The following is a 16,887-nucleotide window of genomic DNA, read 5'->3' as shown; positions in this document are numbered from 1 at the left end:
TACTGACAGCTCGGAACCTGGAGCCTGTTTCCGATTCTGTGTCTCCCTCTCTCTCTGCTCCTCCTTGCTTGCACTCTCTCTCTCTCTCAAAAAATAAACACTTTTAAAAAGTTAAAAAAATATAAAATATAATAAATCTGTATTACATATTATATAATTATATGTATATTTATTTCACATAATCATAGCTAATAATTATGATTATTTATATAATAAATATCTGCATATGATTATTGTGTTATATGAAAATCTAATAACTATAGATAAATACATATAATGTATATAATTAGGATCGTTCTAAGGATTAGAGACAATCATTAAATGTCTAATACAATGCTTGTGTCTCATACAATAACGGATATGATGCTTGGTGTGAAGCAGGAGGCCAGCGAACAATAGCTGATAGATTGTTGTCATCTTACCCGTGTGAGTTGCGGGCTTTTACATAAGGAAGAAAAAATAAATCAGTGCCTTCAGAAGGTGGGTGAAAGGTCATGCTGGGCTGGAGAATTTCAGATACCCATCTGTGTGCTGTGATAACTGAAGGAGCCAGAACCTTGCTGTTGATTCAGTGCTAGATACAGGCACTCCAGGGTCCCTACTAGAAACAGATTTGGGCTGAATGCGACAGAATGGGTCACAAACAGGGAGTGATGTGGGCACATGAAAGGGTTGGTGGGTCAAGGCAGACAGAGCGTGAGAGGCATATTCAAAACACCACGGTCGCCTCAGGATTTTTCCACCTGTCCTGGACTCTTCAGGCCCTAGAGAGCCAGAAAAGAATTTCAGGGTCTTATGTGTCTACATGTAGTTTTGCAAAAGCTCCCTGGACGGTTTCCATCCACTTCGCCCTCCACCCTGTTAAGATCCAAGGCTGTGGCGTGGAGCCAGTGTCCCTGGGGGGTTGAGTAACGGGCGAGTGGTCCTTGGGCCTCCTGTGTCAGAATCGCTGTGTGTATAAACACAGATTCCTGGGCCTCCATACCTACTGACCCACGAAGCTCCCAGGCCATCTGATATGCCAGTCAAGTTCACACAGTCCTTGTTAACAGACCAGCGTAGGAAAGGATTATGGAAAGAAGCTAGTGCTAGACAAAGAGAACTTGGGGTAGGGGAAGGTGAAAGAACAGCCATTCGCCTCTGAGAAGTCTCCCAGCGGGCAGTCATGATGGCTGTGGCCCTGAAGAATAGACACTAGGCAAGACATGGCCTTGGTAAGGGTCTGGGAGTTCCTGTTGCCATTAAACCAGGAAACTTGAACTCCTCTGCCCAGTCCTTCTTGGTTAATGGATACCTGCTATTGTTTGGTTAGATGCCTTCTATTTCCTCTGGCCAGAAACCTAGCTTTGGAGCATGTGTTTGCTGTTCTGTGGGGCAGAGGCTTGAAAAGGAGTGAGGAAAGGAAGCCCAGCTTCCTAGGATGCAGGGATGAGCTCCCCAGATATTTCTCATTATCTTCAGCTAAGGTCAGACACCTTCCCTCCTTTTCTCCTCATTAAGCCAGAATCACTGTGGATCCTCGAAGCTGAAAAAGAGCAAAGGGAAGAGAAATTCCTTATGTTTGAGCAGCAACCCTATGCCTAACATGGCACCAAATCCCTTGCAGATACCAAGGCACCTGATGCTCATGGAAAGCCCACACACGTAGTTAGCATCATGACCCCATTTTACAGATGCACAACTAAACTGCAAGGTGCTTGTAGAATTAAGGACCTCCCTCACCTTTACCTGATGCAGCTAGCAGTACATTCTGGGAATGTGGACAAATCTTTACTAGATCTCAGTGGCGAGGTTTGACCTTCATCCCCTTCCTTCTGCAAGTCATACCATGTGTTGGACACTCTTCTAGGCACTAGGCTTAGAGCACTGAACCAACCAAACAAAACACCCCGCCCTCCTGCTTACACTCTACTGGGACATACAGTGTCTTTTTCTGTGTGACCTTCCTCACCAAGTCCAGCTGGGTAGCATAATAGAACAGTTAAGAGATGAAGGGGCAGGTAATCCAGAGGGCTCTTAACAGCCCAGGGAGCCCTGAGAGCACTGCTAGTTCTCTGAGATGCATGGAGAAGATGAAGGTGACGACTTGAAGTCAGTGGACAATCCATGGTCAACATAGATGGAGAGAATATTCTAGACGTGGAGTCCACAGATATCACCCCATTAAGACCACCCTTTGAAAGACGGGCAAGCCTCAAGAATTGCCGACCTCTGATAGACTTTTAGACTTTTCCATGAGAACATTACTTACAAAAAAAGAAGGCCCCAGCAGGTCTCTGGAGCTTCTAGCAACCACTCAGGAAGAGATAAATCCCAAGCATTGAGGGCCGAGGGCAGTCAAACCCAGTATGCTCTTGGCAAAATTTTCATGTTGTCAGCCTTGCTTGCAATTATGATCCCATCCAAATTCTGATTTCCATTGTCTCTGCACTGCTTCATTGAGGCTTTTGTTGACATAAACACACAGTGTTCCCCTCATTTAACTCCAGACAGGAACCATGCAGTGGTCTGAGGTCACCTTATGAAAAGATGGGGTGGGTGGCAGACCCATGGTGTGACCCAGTAGGCCCTCCCCACATCCCTCTTCCTCTTCCTGGATCCCTGGAATTTCACTCAATGACTTGCTCCTCTGGAGTGAGGATTACTTTCCCTCTCTTGGGTCCACTTTCAAACTACAATTGACCTGGGAAGCTCTATGTAGTAAGTCATAATCTTTAAGACAAATGTGTTCGTGAAAACACTTTCTCTCCTCACTGCAAGGGGAGGTTGTCAGTAGGCTTACTACCAGCAGCCCAGTGAAATAGGGCCACCAAAATGAGACAGAGTGGAGCAGGGGAAGGGATCCAGAGAGAAGTCCGGGAGATCTGTATTCAAATCTTGACCGTGTGGCTTGAAGCCAGTTGTAGGACACCTTGGATCTCCCATAGGCTCACCTGGGAATTTGGGGAAATAGTGTATATTTTACAGCTATTATTAGGACTTAATTAGATAACGTGCAGAAAAGCCTCATACTCACAAGTTAGTTTCCTCCCTATAAATTATCTCAGAGAACTTAACCTCATCCAAGGCCACCAAAAATGTATATATTTTGTAAGTAAAGCTTGATCCAAAATAGGAAGGAATAAGAAGGAATTTTCCTATTGCAGATAATCCATTGGACTTTTTGTCTGAAATTTGAACTTCAAGCAATCTCATTTGTGGGTTAGGAACAAAGTATAAACCATTAATGAGCTGCCTGCCCCACTGAGGGGTGTAAAGCTGCAGACTGAGACAAGAAATGGACCCAGTCGTAATGAAAAGCAGAATAACAGTCTACAAAGCGATGCCTTTCATTCCCAACATAGAATTAGCATCAACCTGGAAAAGGGAGGAAACATGGAAAAATGGCCAGTTGGATCTGTACCTGGTTTAATTTTTTTTTTAACTGAAGAATTATAAATTCTCAGATTGGAGACACCTAACAAAAGTATCTTGGGTGTCCGTTATGTGTCAAGCACAATACCAATCAAGGGATAGTGTAATAGAGAGATAAATGTGTGAATAAAGACGTGCCATTTGACGTGTTCAAGATTTCATGGTCACGGTGCAAAATATAGTGGGCAGATTCGTAGCAGCTTGATCGACTAAATGGGTATTCAGTTACATTTGACCTCCGAAAGGTACTTCACCTACCACATGTACACCAGTAATTCACCAATCAATGTTTTACTTACTCTCGAACATTGATTAACCCATTGTTTACCATTTATTAGTAACTACTCGTTATCATGTTTGTGATGGAGAACACTAGGGAAGTGTGATCCTGTCCCAGCAATAGTGAGGACCAAGCCCGTTGACAAAGAAGGGTTTGACTGGCGCACCTAAGGAATATCTGAGAACACTTACTCGTCACTCACCTTTCCATTTCAACTGCAGACAGGTGAAATTTTATCCTTTCACAAAATGTTTAGCAGTCGGGTTTTCTTTATATCCAAGATACCAAAAATAATTAAACATCAGCTAATTTTGGCTTTGTTTCCATTTGATCAGCAATGGGTTGTTTCAAAGCTTCACCGAGCCATTCCTGGATTTATCCCACCGTGATCCTGTGTTTATTTGGACTTTTCTCCATGATGAGACCCTCAGAACCCTTCTTAGTCCCATATTTATCTGGACCAGATAAAAACCTGACCAGCTCAGAGGTAACTTGATACATATACCTATCTTAACGTGGTTTAATTTTACAGCATTCGGACGGGACTTTGGGTTAGGGTTTCTTTCAACTTGAGACATTAACACACTGACCTCAGTTGATCCTATTTTCATGGTATTTGTCATTTAATACAACTATTCAAACTACTCTTTCCTCCTCACACTTGCAATGTGTGTAATATGTGTAATAGCTATATGTGTAACAACTATCTTAACTCTTGTGGAGTCCTACCATTAGTCTCGACGCATGGTGACTTTCAGGTCTCAATGGAATCTGGTAAACAAATCCTAAAGCAAAGTCTCTGCCAGGCGCAGGATCCAGTCCTAAGAAACTTTCAGGCTGCCGAGGTAGGAGCAGGATCTGGTAAAGAACTGCATCGTTTCTGTAGGACACTTACTCAGTCTTGAAAAACCATTAACCAGCAGGTGAGACATTAACAGCTTTATCTCCCAGTTTTAGCTTCCCCTGAAGACGGAATTCTCTTACGTAAAAGGTTCACCTCCCTTTTTATAACAAGTGCAACAAGAAAATGCACTCACCCAATGGGAGCGCTACCGTGGGCTGGTTTTGTAAGCTGCAGCCATAGCCATGAGAAACACTGCAGGGTGGGCAACTCTGCCCAGAAGGCTAATTGATGCTAGTTATTTGGTGGTGAGGTGCGAAGGACAGGAAAGCAAACTTGTTGTGGGGTGATGTAATATCAGTTAGGGGCGACTCTGTTTCCAGTTTGGTCCAGATGGAAGCCTGTCAGGACTAAGACAAAACAAAGGACAAAGACAGGTCCAAAACCAGCCAATGAACTCGCTGGGGGCTGCTTCTGTGTCCACTACAGACCAGTTAATGCACCTATGCTGAGAGGTGCCGCTCAGTCCACTAGCCTTTCAAATCACTGAACTGTTCCTCATCATTGACCTTGGGACCCATGGAGGTTGCTGTAGACAGCAGAGAGGCACAGGACAAAGGCTGGTGCGAATGAGTCTCTGCCACACCCATCCTGCCCCAAAGATCAACTCCTTTGGTCGGTCTTTCCTTTCTTTGAATGATCTCTGAGGTCCCCTGCATTTCGGACGATAGCCGTGTGATGCCCACATCAAATTGAGGCCAGAATTGAGCAAGCAGAGATCAACCAATAGAATTGGGAGACAAGAGGGTTAAGGAGCCCAGCAAATTTGGCACCGAACTTTCTGTGCATTACTTGTTCGCACTTTGTAATTCTGCAAGGTTATTGAGTCTTTGCTGTCTTCGCGTGAGCTCATCAGACTGTGGATTTTTATGACGTGGTGATGGATCAAATAAACATAAAGGTTGTCCGATTCTTCTAACATTGGGGCTGCTTTGTCTAACATTAAAACCTTTGAACAGGAAGGGGACGGTATATTTTAAGAGCCTGAAAACCCCAGAAGTGTCTGTTGAACGATTGTTAACTAATTTAACTCAAATGTACATACTATTTAAATTTTAAAAGAGTTCGGATTCCACGTGAAGCAAATATATTCTGTTGGGATTCGCATAAACTGATAAACTGGTTTGGTTTTAGAGAAGGGGGAGGAGCTGTCTTTTCCTTGAAAATCAGTTTTCTGTCGTGCTCTTCGCTAATACGAACACTATGCTATCCAACTGGACGCAGAATTTGATAGTGGGCGAGCCACCTATCTATAGCAATGTACTACCCAAAAAGGTTTCTATCTCTTTCACCTCCTGGCACTTCGTGGTCACGTGATCCATCTTTCAACTCACAGATCACAAATGAGATCCTTCCCATCTGGACATACTCTTACCTGGCACTGCTGCTCCCAGTGTTCATCGCCACCGACTACGTCCGCTACAAGCCAGTCATTATCCTGCAGGGGATCAGCTTCGTGGTCACCTGGCTGCTGCTTTTGTTTGGCCAGGGAGTGAGGGCCATGCAGGTTGTAGAGTTCTTCTATGGGATGGTCACCGCCACCGAGGTGGCCTACTATGCCTACATTTACAGCGTGGTCAGCCCGGAGCACTACCAGAAAGTGAGCGGCTACTGCAGGAGTGTCACCCTGGTGGCCTACACGGCGGCCTCGGTGCTGGCCCAGCTCCTGGTATCCCTGGCCAGCCTATCGTACTTTCACCTCAACGTCATATCCTTGGCCTCTGTCTGTGTGGCCCTTCTTTTCTCCCTGTTCCTACCAATGCCTGAGAAGAGCATGTTTTTTCATGTACAACCCAGCAAAGAAGTACAAAAGCCACCAAACAACACCGCAGTGTTAGATGAAACTTACAAGGTTCCCACACCAGGTGGTGAAGAGAAACCCACTTCAGAAATACCCACCATTTCAGGGACCCTGGAGGGTCGGCGGGTGAGCAATCTGGTGCCAAGAAATGTCGCCTTGAGAGTTTTTGTACAGTGGTTCCAAGATTTGAAGGGATGCTACTCCTCACATCATCTTTTTTACTGGTCTCTGTGGTGGGCCTTTTCCACAGCAGGTTTTAACCAAATTTTGAACTATGTTCAAATCCTGTGGGATTACAAGGCACCATCCCAAAATTCTTTTATCTATAATGGGGCAGTAGAAGCTGTTGCAACCTTTGGAGGTAAGTAACCATTGATTTATCTTCCTTTGATGGGCTACCTCCATTGAGTTTATGTCTCCAGTTGCTAAACTCAACTCCACGGTGGTTCTGTTCAGAAAGCATATTAATCTTCTCTCTCTCTCTCTTTTTCTTTTTTTTTTTTTGGAATGGAAGGTACAGGAGATAAAAAGAAAAAGAAGACCATGACACTTTTATTTAATGTGGTAGAGTTACAATGGATAATTCGAGAGCTCAGGATTAGGCACCAAATGATTAAATTCTAGCCAAATTCCTAAGATTCCATTTCATCCTCAGGAAAGGTGCTAATAACTCCCCTTGTTCTTCCAGGATTGTTTTTAATATCCAAAAGAAAATACTCACCGTGTATATAAGTGAGTAGATTTTATTATTTTAGAAAATGGATGAAACTCTTACGACTTCCGGATTACCATGGAAAGAGTTTTGTTAATAAAGGATTTGATTTAGCTCATGCTCACCTTTAGCAGTTTTAGGTTCTACACCAGATAGCTCCAAAAGTAACTTTCTTAAGAGATCTAAATGAGAAGTGGGATATATGTGAGAGTCAGGATTCTAATGTCAGAAGGAAATCTGCCTTTGAAGTTTACAATAAATATTTATATCCTGGTAAATGAGAACTTAAATTCAACTGAGACTTTAAAGATATTTTCTAGGAAGTAAGAGATTTCCACACCCTGACATTTACAAAAAATGTCAGAAAACTCATGGAGTGTCTGTTCTCTTATTGTCTCTCCTTTGGGAGGCCTCATCTTAATTCCTGCAAATCAGGACTGCACTGGAATTGGTTTATTGAAATTATTTCCCCTATGTTCCAAATTCAGGGCGAAAAAATAATTTTATTTCTTTGTAGCACTGGTTCTTTCCTGGATCACATGTGGAAAGGGAATTAATCAAACGTTAGTCATTTGAAAATAAATACCTTTCATTTTGTTAAAGAGAACTATAAAGACTAACCCTGATTACTGTCAATTATTCAATCTCTTTTTTTTAAGTTTATTTTTTATTTCTTTGTTTTGAGAGAGAGAGCGTGCTCAAGTATGAGTGGGGGTCAGGGCAGAGAGAGAGAGAGAGAATCCCAAATGGACTCCATGCTCAGCACAGTGCCCGAATCACAGAACCCCAATACAAGACCCAGTCCCACGAACCGTGAGACCATGAGCTGAGCCAAAATCAAAAGTCAGACACTCAACCAACTGAGCCACCCAGGTGCCCTAGTTACTCAATCTCTTAAACCCCGTAAGTCAATATCGAGTTCACCCAAATGAGGCCAGATCTCAAAGACACTGAGATGGAGACTAAAGGACTAAGATTACTAATAAAGACCAAAAAGTTCTACTCAGTGCAACACATCTGTTACCCATTGAAAAAATTTACGGTAAAAAGACAATAAAGAAAGGCAAGTGTGGGTGGGCTAGGTGTACTATCTAAGCAGCTGTCTCATTCTTCTCTATCCCTGCCCTTCACCTGTTGTAGTCACTGACTGGTTTGTGTGCTGTGTATCCCAGTCTGCTGTGGTAAAGAAACTTTCTGGCCCCTCTGCAGGGTGCAGTTCATGGCATGTAGCAGATACGAATTGAAACTGATTGGAAGAATAGGAGGTAAAGGGAGAAGCCAGAAGAAAGCATGGTTGAGAAAAAGATAAATCCACATTTAGGTGGATCACACTATTTTTGTGAAAGCCATATATTCATCTTGTAGATTTACCTATGACCTGGATTTTTGAAGGGAGCATGTTGACATATCCTGTGTGTAAAGCCATTGTGTTGGATCTCCCTTAATGTTTCTTTTCCAGGGGCCGTGGCTGCCTTTGCCGTGGGCTTTGTGAAAGTCAACTGGGATCTCCTGGGAGAGTTGGCTCTAGCGATCTTCTCCATCATTAGTGCAGGCTCTCTGTTTCTCATGCATTACACAACCAACATCTGGGTATGCTATGCTGGCTATTTAATATTCAAGTCCAGCTATATGCTTCTTATAACCATAGCAGCGTAAGTATTACCAGCCATGTCTCTCCACACCTAAACCCACGCCATATTCTCCCTTCTGTTGCATTTCGAGAGTTTCTTTCAGAATTTCAGAAGGATTTTAATCGATTGCAGTATTAAATGTTGATTACATATTAAATTGGACACAATTAAGCCGTGTTTTCATTTAACTGTTTGCCCTCTGAATGTTGCTAAGGTCAGTCATCAGAGAAAAAACAAAGTTCTGTGGGTTCATAAACCAAAAGCAATGATGCACTGTCAGGTCGTGATTTTTATTGCAAGCCATTTGCCCTCACGGGGTATGGTGCATCCTGATTTTGAATGATCACACGTAGATTTCATGACCGATTTCATTGGTTTATGTAATTGTAGGCATATGCTTTTGTGTGAAGCAAAATATACTCAGAAAGTTATAAAAAGTTGTATTTTGAAAGAAGCAGATGCAACAATTATAAGAAACTGTATATCCCAGAAATCTTTTTTTTTTTAACAGTGAAAAATGTTTTGTTACGTATATAGAAGTGCAAAGAAAGCTGACTATAGGAAATAAGCTTTGGTATTAACCAAAGAGATAAGAAACATTTGAATTTCAAGTCACAGGAAAGAGGTAGAGCCAAAAGCTGTATTAAGTTTTGGTTTTTAATGTGTGAAAAATATTTGATAAGCAATTGATGAAACACGGAAATATAAACACCATGGGAAAAGATCATGGAACAAAAGAAAGAAAGTTTGTTGGCAGGTTTACTTGTTTCATGGAAATATGTCAGTTTAATGAATCAAGTTTCTTTTTTTAATGTGAGGGCATTGTTAAGGTAGGATTGCATTACTTCTTTTCATTTTAAGGATATTCAGAACCCAAAGCCTTTCACCTTTGTTCCAAGGGAGAGCGCTCGAGAACATACTTCTGCCACTCATTCATGAGTTGTAAGATACAGAATCTATCAAATTATCAAAAATAAATTACAGATTCACTCAGCTGCATAGCCAGGCATGATCTGATCTTCCAATGAATAAATAATTCACTTACAAAAATTTGAAACTGTGAATACAATTGACAATAAAAAGAATAACGCTCCAAACGATTCCGTAGATTGGGCGGTGCTTACATTTCGCTGCGAAAAGGTATCAAAAATCAGATAGCATTGAATATTCTCAGGTTATGAGTGAGACCTGAGAACATTTAGGTTTCATTTCTGGAAGCATTAAATTGGAGAGGAGGAATTTTGTCCTATTTCCTTCAACTGTATTTTAATTCAGCCTTCAACTGTATTTTTTAATTCCCTTTCTTTGCTCTGCCCCTTTGTCGAAACTGGAGGAGATTTAGACAAAAAGTGCGGGTAACAAGTCACCACATTTATCTTCAGTTTCTGTCTTTTAAAGGTAAGAATCCCACGTGTACTTTGTTTCCAAAAAAATGTAATTCAACGTTTAATGATAGATTTCAGATTGCAGTTAATCTGAGTGTGGAGCGCTATGCCCTGGTGTTTGGAATGAACACCTTCGTGGCCCTGGTGATCCAGACCATTATGACAGTGATCGTAGTAGATCAGAAAGGACTCAACCTGCCTATCAGCATTCAGGTAAGCTGCAGGATTGCTGTTTCCTACTCGGATGTTGCGGGGAGTGTAGAATAACCAGGTAATCGCAAAGGGTTTTTGTCAACCTCACCACTGCCAAGCCTTCGTTTCTTGAATTGCTTAGCTAAATGCTTAAGTCAGCAATTTCCTTTTCCCTGCTCCACTGAGGTACTTGAAATCAGCCCAGTCTCACATTTTACGTATGGATCTGGAAAAGGCAGGGATAAGGCATGTAAGAAGTAACCTCATTATCTAAAATTCATCCTTGGGGACATTACATATGGCGTTGCACCGTCCTGCAAACATACACACATATCAGTGGGATTTAGTGGGGTTTTTTTCACTATTGGTGATGTCAGCTGGCGTTTGAACCCAAGCAACCTTGGCTCCAGAACCCGCATTCTTAGTTACTGCGTTTCTTTTTTTTTTTTAATTTTTTAAAAGTTTATTTATTTTTGAAAGAGAGAGACAGAGCATGAGCGGGGGAGGGGCAGAGAGAGAGAGAGAGGGAGACACAGAATCCGAAGCAGGCTCCAGGCTCTGAGCTGTCAGCACAGAGCCCGATGTGGGGCTCGAACCCACAAACCGTGAGATCATGACCTGAGCTGAAGTCGGACATTTAACAGACTGAGCTACCCAGGTACCCCTAGTTACTGCATTTCTTACACTTTTATATGTGATTTTTCTAAGATAGAAGAAAGTATTGTGCAAATCTAAATGACTCATATTAAGATCCTGGGTCTTAGTTATCTCATAATGCAAGCAAATCAATAGCACCGCTATGTATTATCAATAATAGACACAGTCATATTTTGTGTGTGTCTAATTAATTCTACTTGTTTTTCTCTAGTTTTTAGTTTATGGGAGTTATTTTGCAGTTATTGCTGGCATTTTTCTAATGAGAAGCATATACATCATCTGCTCAACCAAGTTCCAAGAGCAGCCACAGAGCTCTGCTACATGTCAGAATCCAGCTGAGCCCCACCCAGACGGACCCAGGAATGTCAACATGGAAACAAAGCTCTAACCTTATGGCAACCACTGCATCCACTGAGAAAGGACCCGCCTGGTCACAAAGTCACCGAGTGACCCAAAATGACACACTTCCTAAGTCTGGATTTCAAGGAACCTTTTCAAAACCCCAACAAAATATCGGTTTTAGACCAGATGTCTATGTGCCCAGCTGGATGCATTCAACAGGTCCCGTCACCTCAGTCAAACAGTCTGTGCTGGGGACCCCAGGGAGTAGCAAGGACTGGGAAATTCTGGTTCTGATTACTCTTTAAGACATGCAAATGGCATGGAAACAAACCATGAGAAACTCCAGCCGTTCTGGAGTTGATGTTCCCAACTCCAGGGCAGAAATACTAACTAGATTCACCTTGTTGCTTGGCTCCCATCTTTGTTTTATCTTGCTGAAACTGGCAAGAGAGGGGACATTTTTTGTCACATGGCCATTTTCCTTCTTCTTCTATTCAGTATATTTCTATATAGCATGCAGTTCTCTGAGGGAATTTCAAGGTTTGGTCCCATTTCTGAGGATCCCTCTTCAATCCTGATAACATGGCATTATTCACAAGCTAAAATTTGGTAATATCACCATTTAATTCGGTCATGATTATTTTTCGCTTTGGGTTCTGCTGAGCTTTGTTGTTAAAAATCTACCTCAGGAATAGCTCCAGACGTTCCTGGATATCCACAGAATGACATTCAAGTCAATTCCTCGTGACCATAGGGGAGACAACGGGCTTTCTCCCTACCATGACCCCAGACAGGTGTTTTAATGCTGTGTCCGTGTGATCTCTGTGTAAAACAGAGAAACTTAACTAGAAATTTCTAGGACTTTTTAAGTATTTTTAAGTAAGAAAATACTAATAGGGTGGGGGAAACGCCTAATTTTTAAAGGGCAGTGCTTGTGCCAAATAAAATAATGTGGGCAAAAATATTAAAGAGTCTTTCTAATTTTTGGATGAATTGTGCTGAGAATCATCTGTGCTTGTCCTTTGCAACTTCAATAGAAGACAGATTGAGCAGTCTGCCATGGAAATATAGAATGCCCATTCAAGATTTGTGTTTCAGATATACTTTTCTCCAAATTCTAAAATCCGATCACTGGACTGAAAATAAAACTCAGCCCCAAAGCCAACATTTACTTACTAGGGAAAAGTAATGATATTGCTACTTCTAGCAAAACCAAGGAAAGGATGACCACTATTATTCTTCCTATTTAATTGGTTGGACTAGTGGTATAAGCCAACAGAGACAAGCAAAAAAATGAGCAGTGAAAAACTGTACTAGAGGAGGCAAAATTATCATTATTCCAGAGACTACAAGCATACACCCAGAAGACTCAACTAAAAACTAAGATCACAGTATAGAAAGTAAATATATAGCAATCAACAGCCTTCGTGGTACAACAGCCATTTAGAAGATGCGTGGGACTTACAGACCTGAGTTATGGTAGGACAAAAATAATACAACAGTAATTATATTTAATCTATTTAGTAATTTAATAAATGTGTAAGGCATATATGAATATGCCTGGCAAACACTTCTGAAGATTACAAAATAACACCTAAACATATAGAAAGGCCTATCTTGTCCTTGGTTAGGAAGAAAAATTATATAAAGACATCATGCTTTCTAAATAAGTTTGTAAGTTAAATCCTATACCAGAGGAAAAAATACATTTTTTTTTTCAGGACTCGTAAGGGTGATGCTACATTTTATTTGGAAACCTAACAAAGAAGAACCAAGAAAATGCTTTGTCAAGGGAAAATGAGATTAAATTATTTGCAGAGAATAACATGCTACACTAAACTCTTAACTACAAAAACATAGCAACATGAAGAGACAGTCCACTGGAATAGAGTAGAAAGTTCTGATTTAGTCCCTAGTTTATATGGGATTTTGGACTATGATAAAGATACCATCTTATACAAAGGAAGAAAAAATGGAATATTTAATAAGATTGGCAGAATTTTTTTCAAAGAAAAATAAATTGGGTGCAAAAGTGATAAAATAACTTTATCAATATGCAGTATATATATTGGTACACAGATATAAAAAATGAAACCACAAAAATAGTAGAAAAAACACATAAACACTATTTATAACCTCAAACCTTTCTAAAGTAGCATAAAATATTGCAACTCATTAAAGCTGCTTTCCTTAATTTCTAAAGAAGCAATACCAACTGATAAGAAAAAGATCAGTCATCTAATAGAAAAATGGGCAAAGCATGTGAACAGGGAATTCAGAGAGAGCAAAATAAGGCTCAGACACGTAGATGTTTAACTCCTAAGAAAAATGAATATCAAATGACAATGAGATACCATTTGTCCCCTGGCAGACTAGAAAATAATCCAGAAGAGTAACAATACACTTAGTTCTCTGGCAATGGGTCCACGGGCAGTCTCAAAGATGGTTGGCGCGTGTACAAATCAGCTCCATTGCTGTGAGGGAAAACTCCACACCCCCAATTACAAATGCACGTATCTTTCCACCTATAGATTTCTCTGGTAGAAATAGACACTATTGCTATACTGCACACCTGGGAAATGACTCACACAACTGTTTTTCACGACAATACTGTTTCTGAGAACACAGGAGTGGAAACTATTTAAAGGTTGTTACGTGGAGACAGGGATGATGTATTATGGTCCGTCAATATGTTCACCTGTAATACTATTAACGGGATAAAGATGAGGAAGATCATTACATCGTGGTAAAGGCCTATAAAATAAATTATTAGGTGGAGAGAAGTATGAGGTAGAATAAACCATTAGGTGGAAAACAATGAGTGTAGTAGCTCCTCATTTGTGTAAATGTAAGTGTGGGTAGTGGCTTATATACACACACAACTTTTCTGGAAGGACAAACAAAGCTAATAACAATGACCTGACACGGGGGAAGGAGAAATGTGGTGGACGTGTCAGTTCCCATGGATTTGGATGCTTTTTGCACCGTGTCAATGACTCATAACCAAACTGAAATGCTAATTTAAAAAAAAAAATGTTTAGCCTCTTGGGAAATAACAAGGGGAAATAAGCTGCAGATTTTTTTACACGTGACCATTCTGATTTTTTTTTTCCATTTTTTTGCAATATGCATGAATATCCTAAATGTACATTTATAATTAAAAGGAGCAAACACAGAAGGGAAAAGAGTATTTTGAAATGAAAAATTTTTATTTGGTATCTCATTAAATAGAAAGATTTATATATAATATATATGTATGTATTATATATGTAAGATATATATAAGATTTATATATATATTTAATATATGTAATATAATGTATTATAATATATATATTAAAATATATGTTTGCTTTGTAAGGGGTAGGTTTTCTTGATTGGTAAGAGCACCTTAGGGAGAAATATCTTAAATGCTTTGTTTTGTGCATAGAATGACTTACAGAAACAACAAAAACAGAAGTCATGGGGCACCCGGGTAGCTCAGTTGGTTAAGCAGCTGACTCTTGATTTTGGCTCAGGTCATGAGCTCACAGTTCATGGGATCGAGCCCGGCATTGGGCTCTGCATTGACAGCACGGAGCCTGCTTGGGATTCAGTCTCCCTCTCTCTCTGCCCGCACCCCCTCCACACGCTCGTGCGTAAGCACACATGCTCTTTCTCTCAAAACAAATAAAAATAAAAGCTAAAAAAAAAAAATCATAAACAATAGAAGCAAGGGGAGAGAAATGACAAGATGGGGGCTCCTGGGTGGCTCAGTCGGTTGAGCTCCTGACTCTTGTTTTCAGCTCAGGTCATGATTCCAGGGTCGTGGGACAGAGCCTTGCATGGGGTACTACATTGAGCATGGAGCCTGCTTGAGATCCTCTCTCTCTCTCTCTCTCTCTCCCTCTGCCCCTCTCCCACTCATGTACTTTCTCCTGCTCAAATAAAAAATAAAACTTAAAAAAAAGAAAGGGGGAGTGCCTAGGTAGTTCAGTCGGTTAAGCGTCCTACTTGGGCTCAGGTCATTATCTCATGGTCCATGAGTTCGAGCCCTGAGTCTGGCTCTGTGCTGACAGCTTGGAGCCTGGAGCCTGTCTCGGATCCTGTGTCTCCCTCTCTCTGCCCCTCCCCTGCTCGCGCGCACTCTCTCTCTCCCAAAAATAAAATAAAAACATTAAAAAACATGAAACAACAAAAAAAGAAAGGAATGGCGAGAGAATAACCATTTTTGAGAAGAAAGAAAAAGGTTACGGTTCTAGCCCTTTGCCTTGATGTAGGTGAAATATTTAGATCTGGCTTGAGGAAATTGTCGCTACAGGGCACATGACCCACATTTGACAAATGAGTAGGGTCACTGGGCCTTTCGGGAAGAGGCACACAAGGCAGTGGGCCCTGAAACGTCTGGGGGAAGTGCCTACCAGTCTCGGGAGATGAAAAAATGACAGGTGGCTGGGAGGGGAGGCCCCAGGCCTGGCGGTGGCCTGCCCAGCAGCCCTGAGCTCCTTCCGCTGCCATATACACATCCGTACAGCTCGGCCAGGATGACAGAAACTTCCTGCAGGCCCCCTGTAGCCACAGCAGAATAAAAGCAGAATCACTGAGGGCTGTTTTCTGCATCTTTGATTTTTTTTTACCCCCCTTCCCCTGTTTGTCCCACCCTCACCCCTGGTAACCACCTACCTCTTCCCTGTATCTATGATCTTGTTGTCCTTTTTTTGATTCCACATACAAGAGACCTCAAACAGCAGTTATTTTTCTCTGGCTTCTGTCACTTACACACACGCACACATGCACACGTACACAGGCATATCACATCACAATTTCTTTGCCCTCTTGTCCATCTGTGGCTGTTTTCTGTGTTTCATTTGGAAACTTGGGCAATACCTACATGGTGACTGGAAATAATAGTGAAAGTAATGGAAAACGGTAATAGTAATAAAAATAGTTTGCACACAGGTGCAGAGCAGTAGAAGTACTAAGTTGGGAGACCACATAAATACGGCTCAGAGAGAATACTCAGGATCGTGATCCCTTTGGCTGGGCTCACGGAGTGACTGATCTTCAGGTGTTGGCTGGGTTTACATCCTTGCAAAGCCCATGACTTCTTTGGGATTTTTTCAAATAAAATGGTTTGGGACCATTGAGTTGATAGAGAAGGGCACAGAGTTCAAAAACCAGCCATATTGTTCCAAAGAGGAAGTCCTGGGGCGCCTGGGTGGCTCAGTTGGTTGAGCATCCGACTCTTGTGTTCAGCCCATGTCATGGTCCCAGGGTCGTGGGACAGAGCCCCGCATGGGGATCCACACTGAGCATGGGGCCTGCTTGAGATTCTCTCTCTCTCTCCCTTTGCCCCTCTCCCACTCATGTACTTTCACCTGCTCAAATAAAAAATAAAACTTAAAAAAAAAAAAGAGTGGGGCACCTGGGTGGCTCAGTTGGTTAAATGTCCAACTTCGGCTCAGGTCATGATCTCACGTTCGTGAGTTTGAGCCCTACAATGGGCTGTGTGCTGACAGCTCAGAGCCTGGAGCCTCCTTTAGATTCTGTGTCTCCCTCTCTCTCTCTGCCCCTTCTGTGCTCACACTCTCTCT

At 41.7% G+C, this 16,887-nt stretch overlaps 1 protein-coding gene across 2 annotated transcripts; it reads left to right on the top strand.

The window, feature by feature from the left end:
• Window positions 1-352: 352 nt before the first annotated feature.
• SLC19A3 (solute carrier family 19 member 3) lies at window positions 353-13,468 on the top strand. 2 transcript variants are annotated; one of them, XM_015069261.3, is made up of 6 exons: window positions 353-480; window positions 4,030-4,181; window positions 5,932-6,757; window positions 8,568-8,760; window positions 10,196-10,337; window positions 11,185-13,467. In XM_015069261.3, the coding sequence occupies exons 2-6, from the start codon at window positions 4,032-4,034 to the stop codon at window positions 11,359-11,361; spliced, it is 1,488 nt and encodes a 495-aa protein (XP_014924747.1). In that variant the 5' UTR covers window positions 353-480; window positions 4,030-4,031; the 3' UTR covers window positions 11,362-13,467. The 2 variants fall into 2 exon arrangements, with proteins under 2 accessions (XP_014924747.1, XP_026904468.1); XM_027048667.2 differs by lacking the exon at window positions 353-480 and adding an exon at window positions 488-3,919 and having other exon boundaries at window positions 11,185-13,468.
• Window positions 13,469-16,887: the final 3,419 nt, after the last annotated feature.

The sequence above is a fragment of the Acinonyx jubatus genome, chromosome C1, assembly GCF_027475565.1.
Source record: "Acinonyx jubatus isolate Ajub_Pintada_27869175 chromosome C1, VMU_Ajub_asm_v1.0, whole genome shotgun sequence".
Taxonomy (NCBI): Eukaryota; Metazoa; Chordata; class Mammalia; order Carnivora; family Felidae; genus Acinonyx; species Acinonyx jubatus.
Note: the sequence above shows the minus strand (reverse complement) of the source record. Positions and strands in the feature narration are given on the sequence as shown.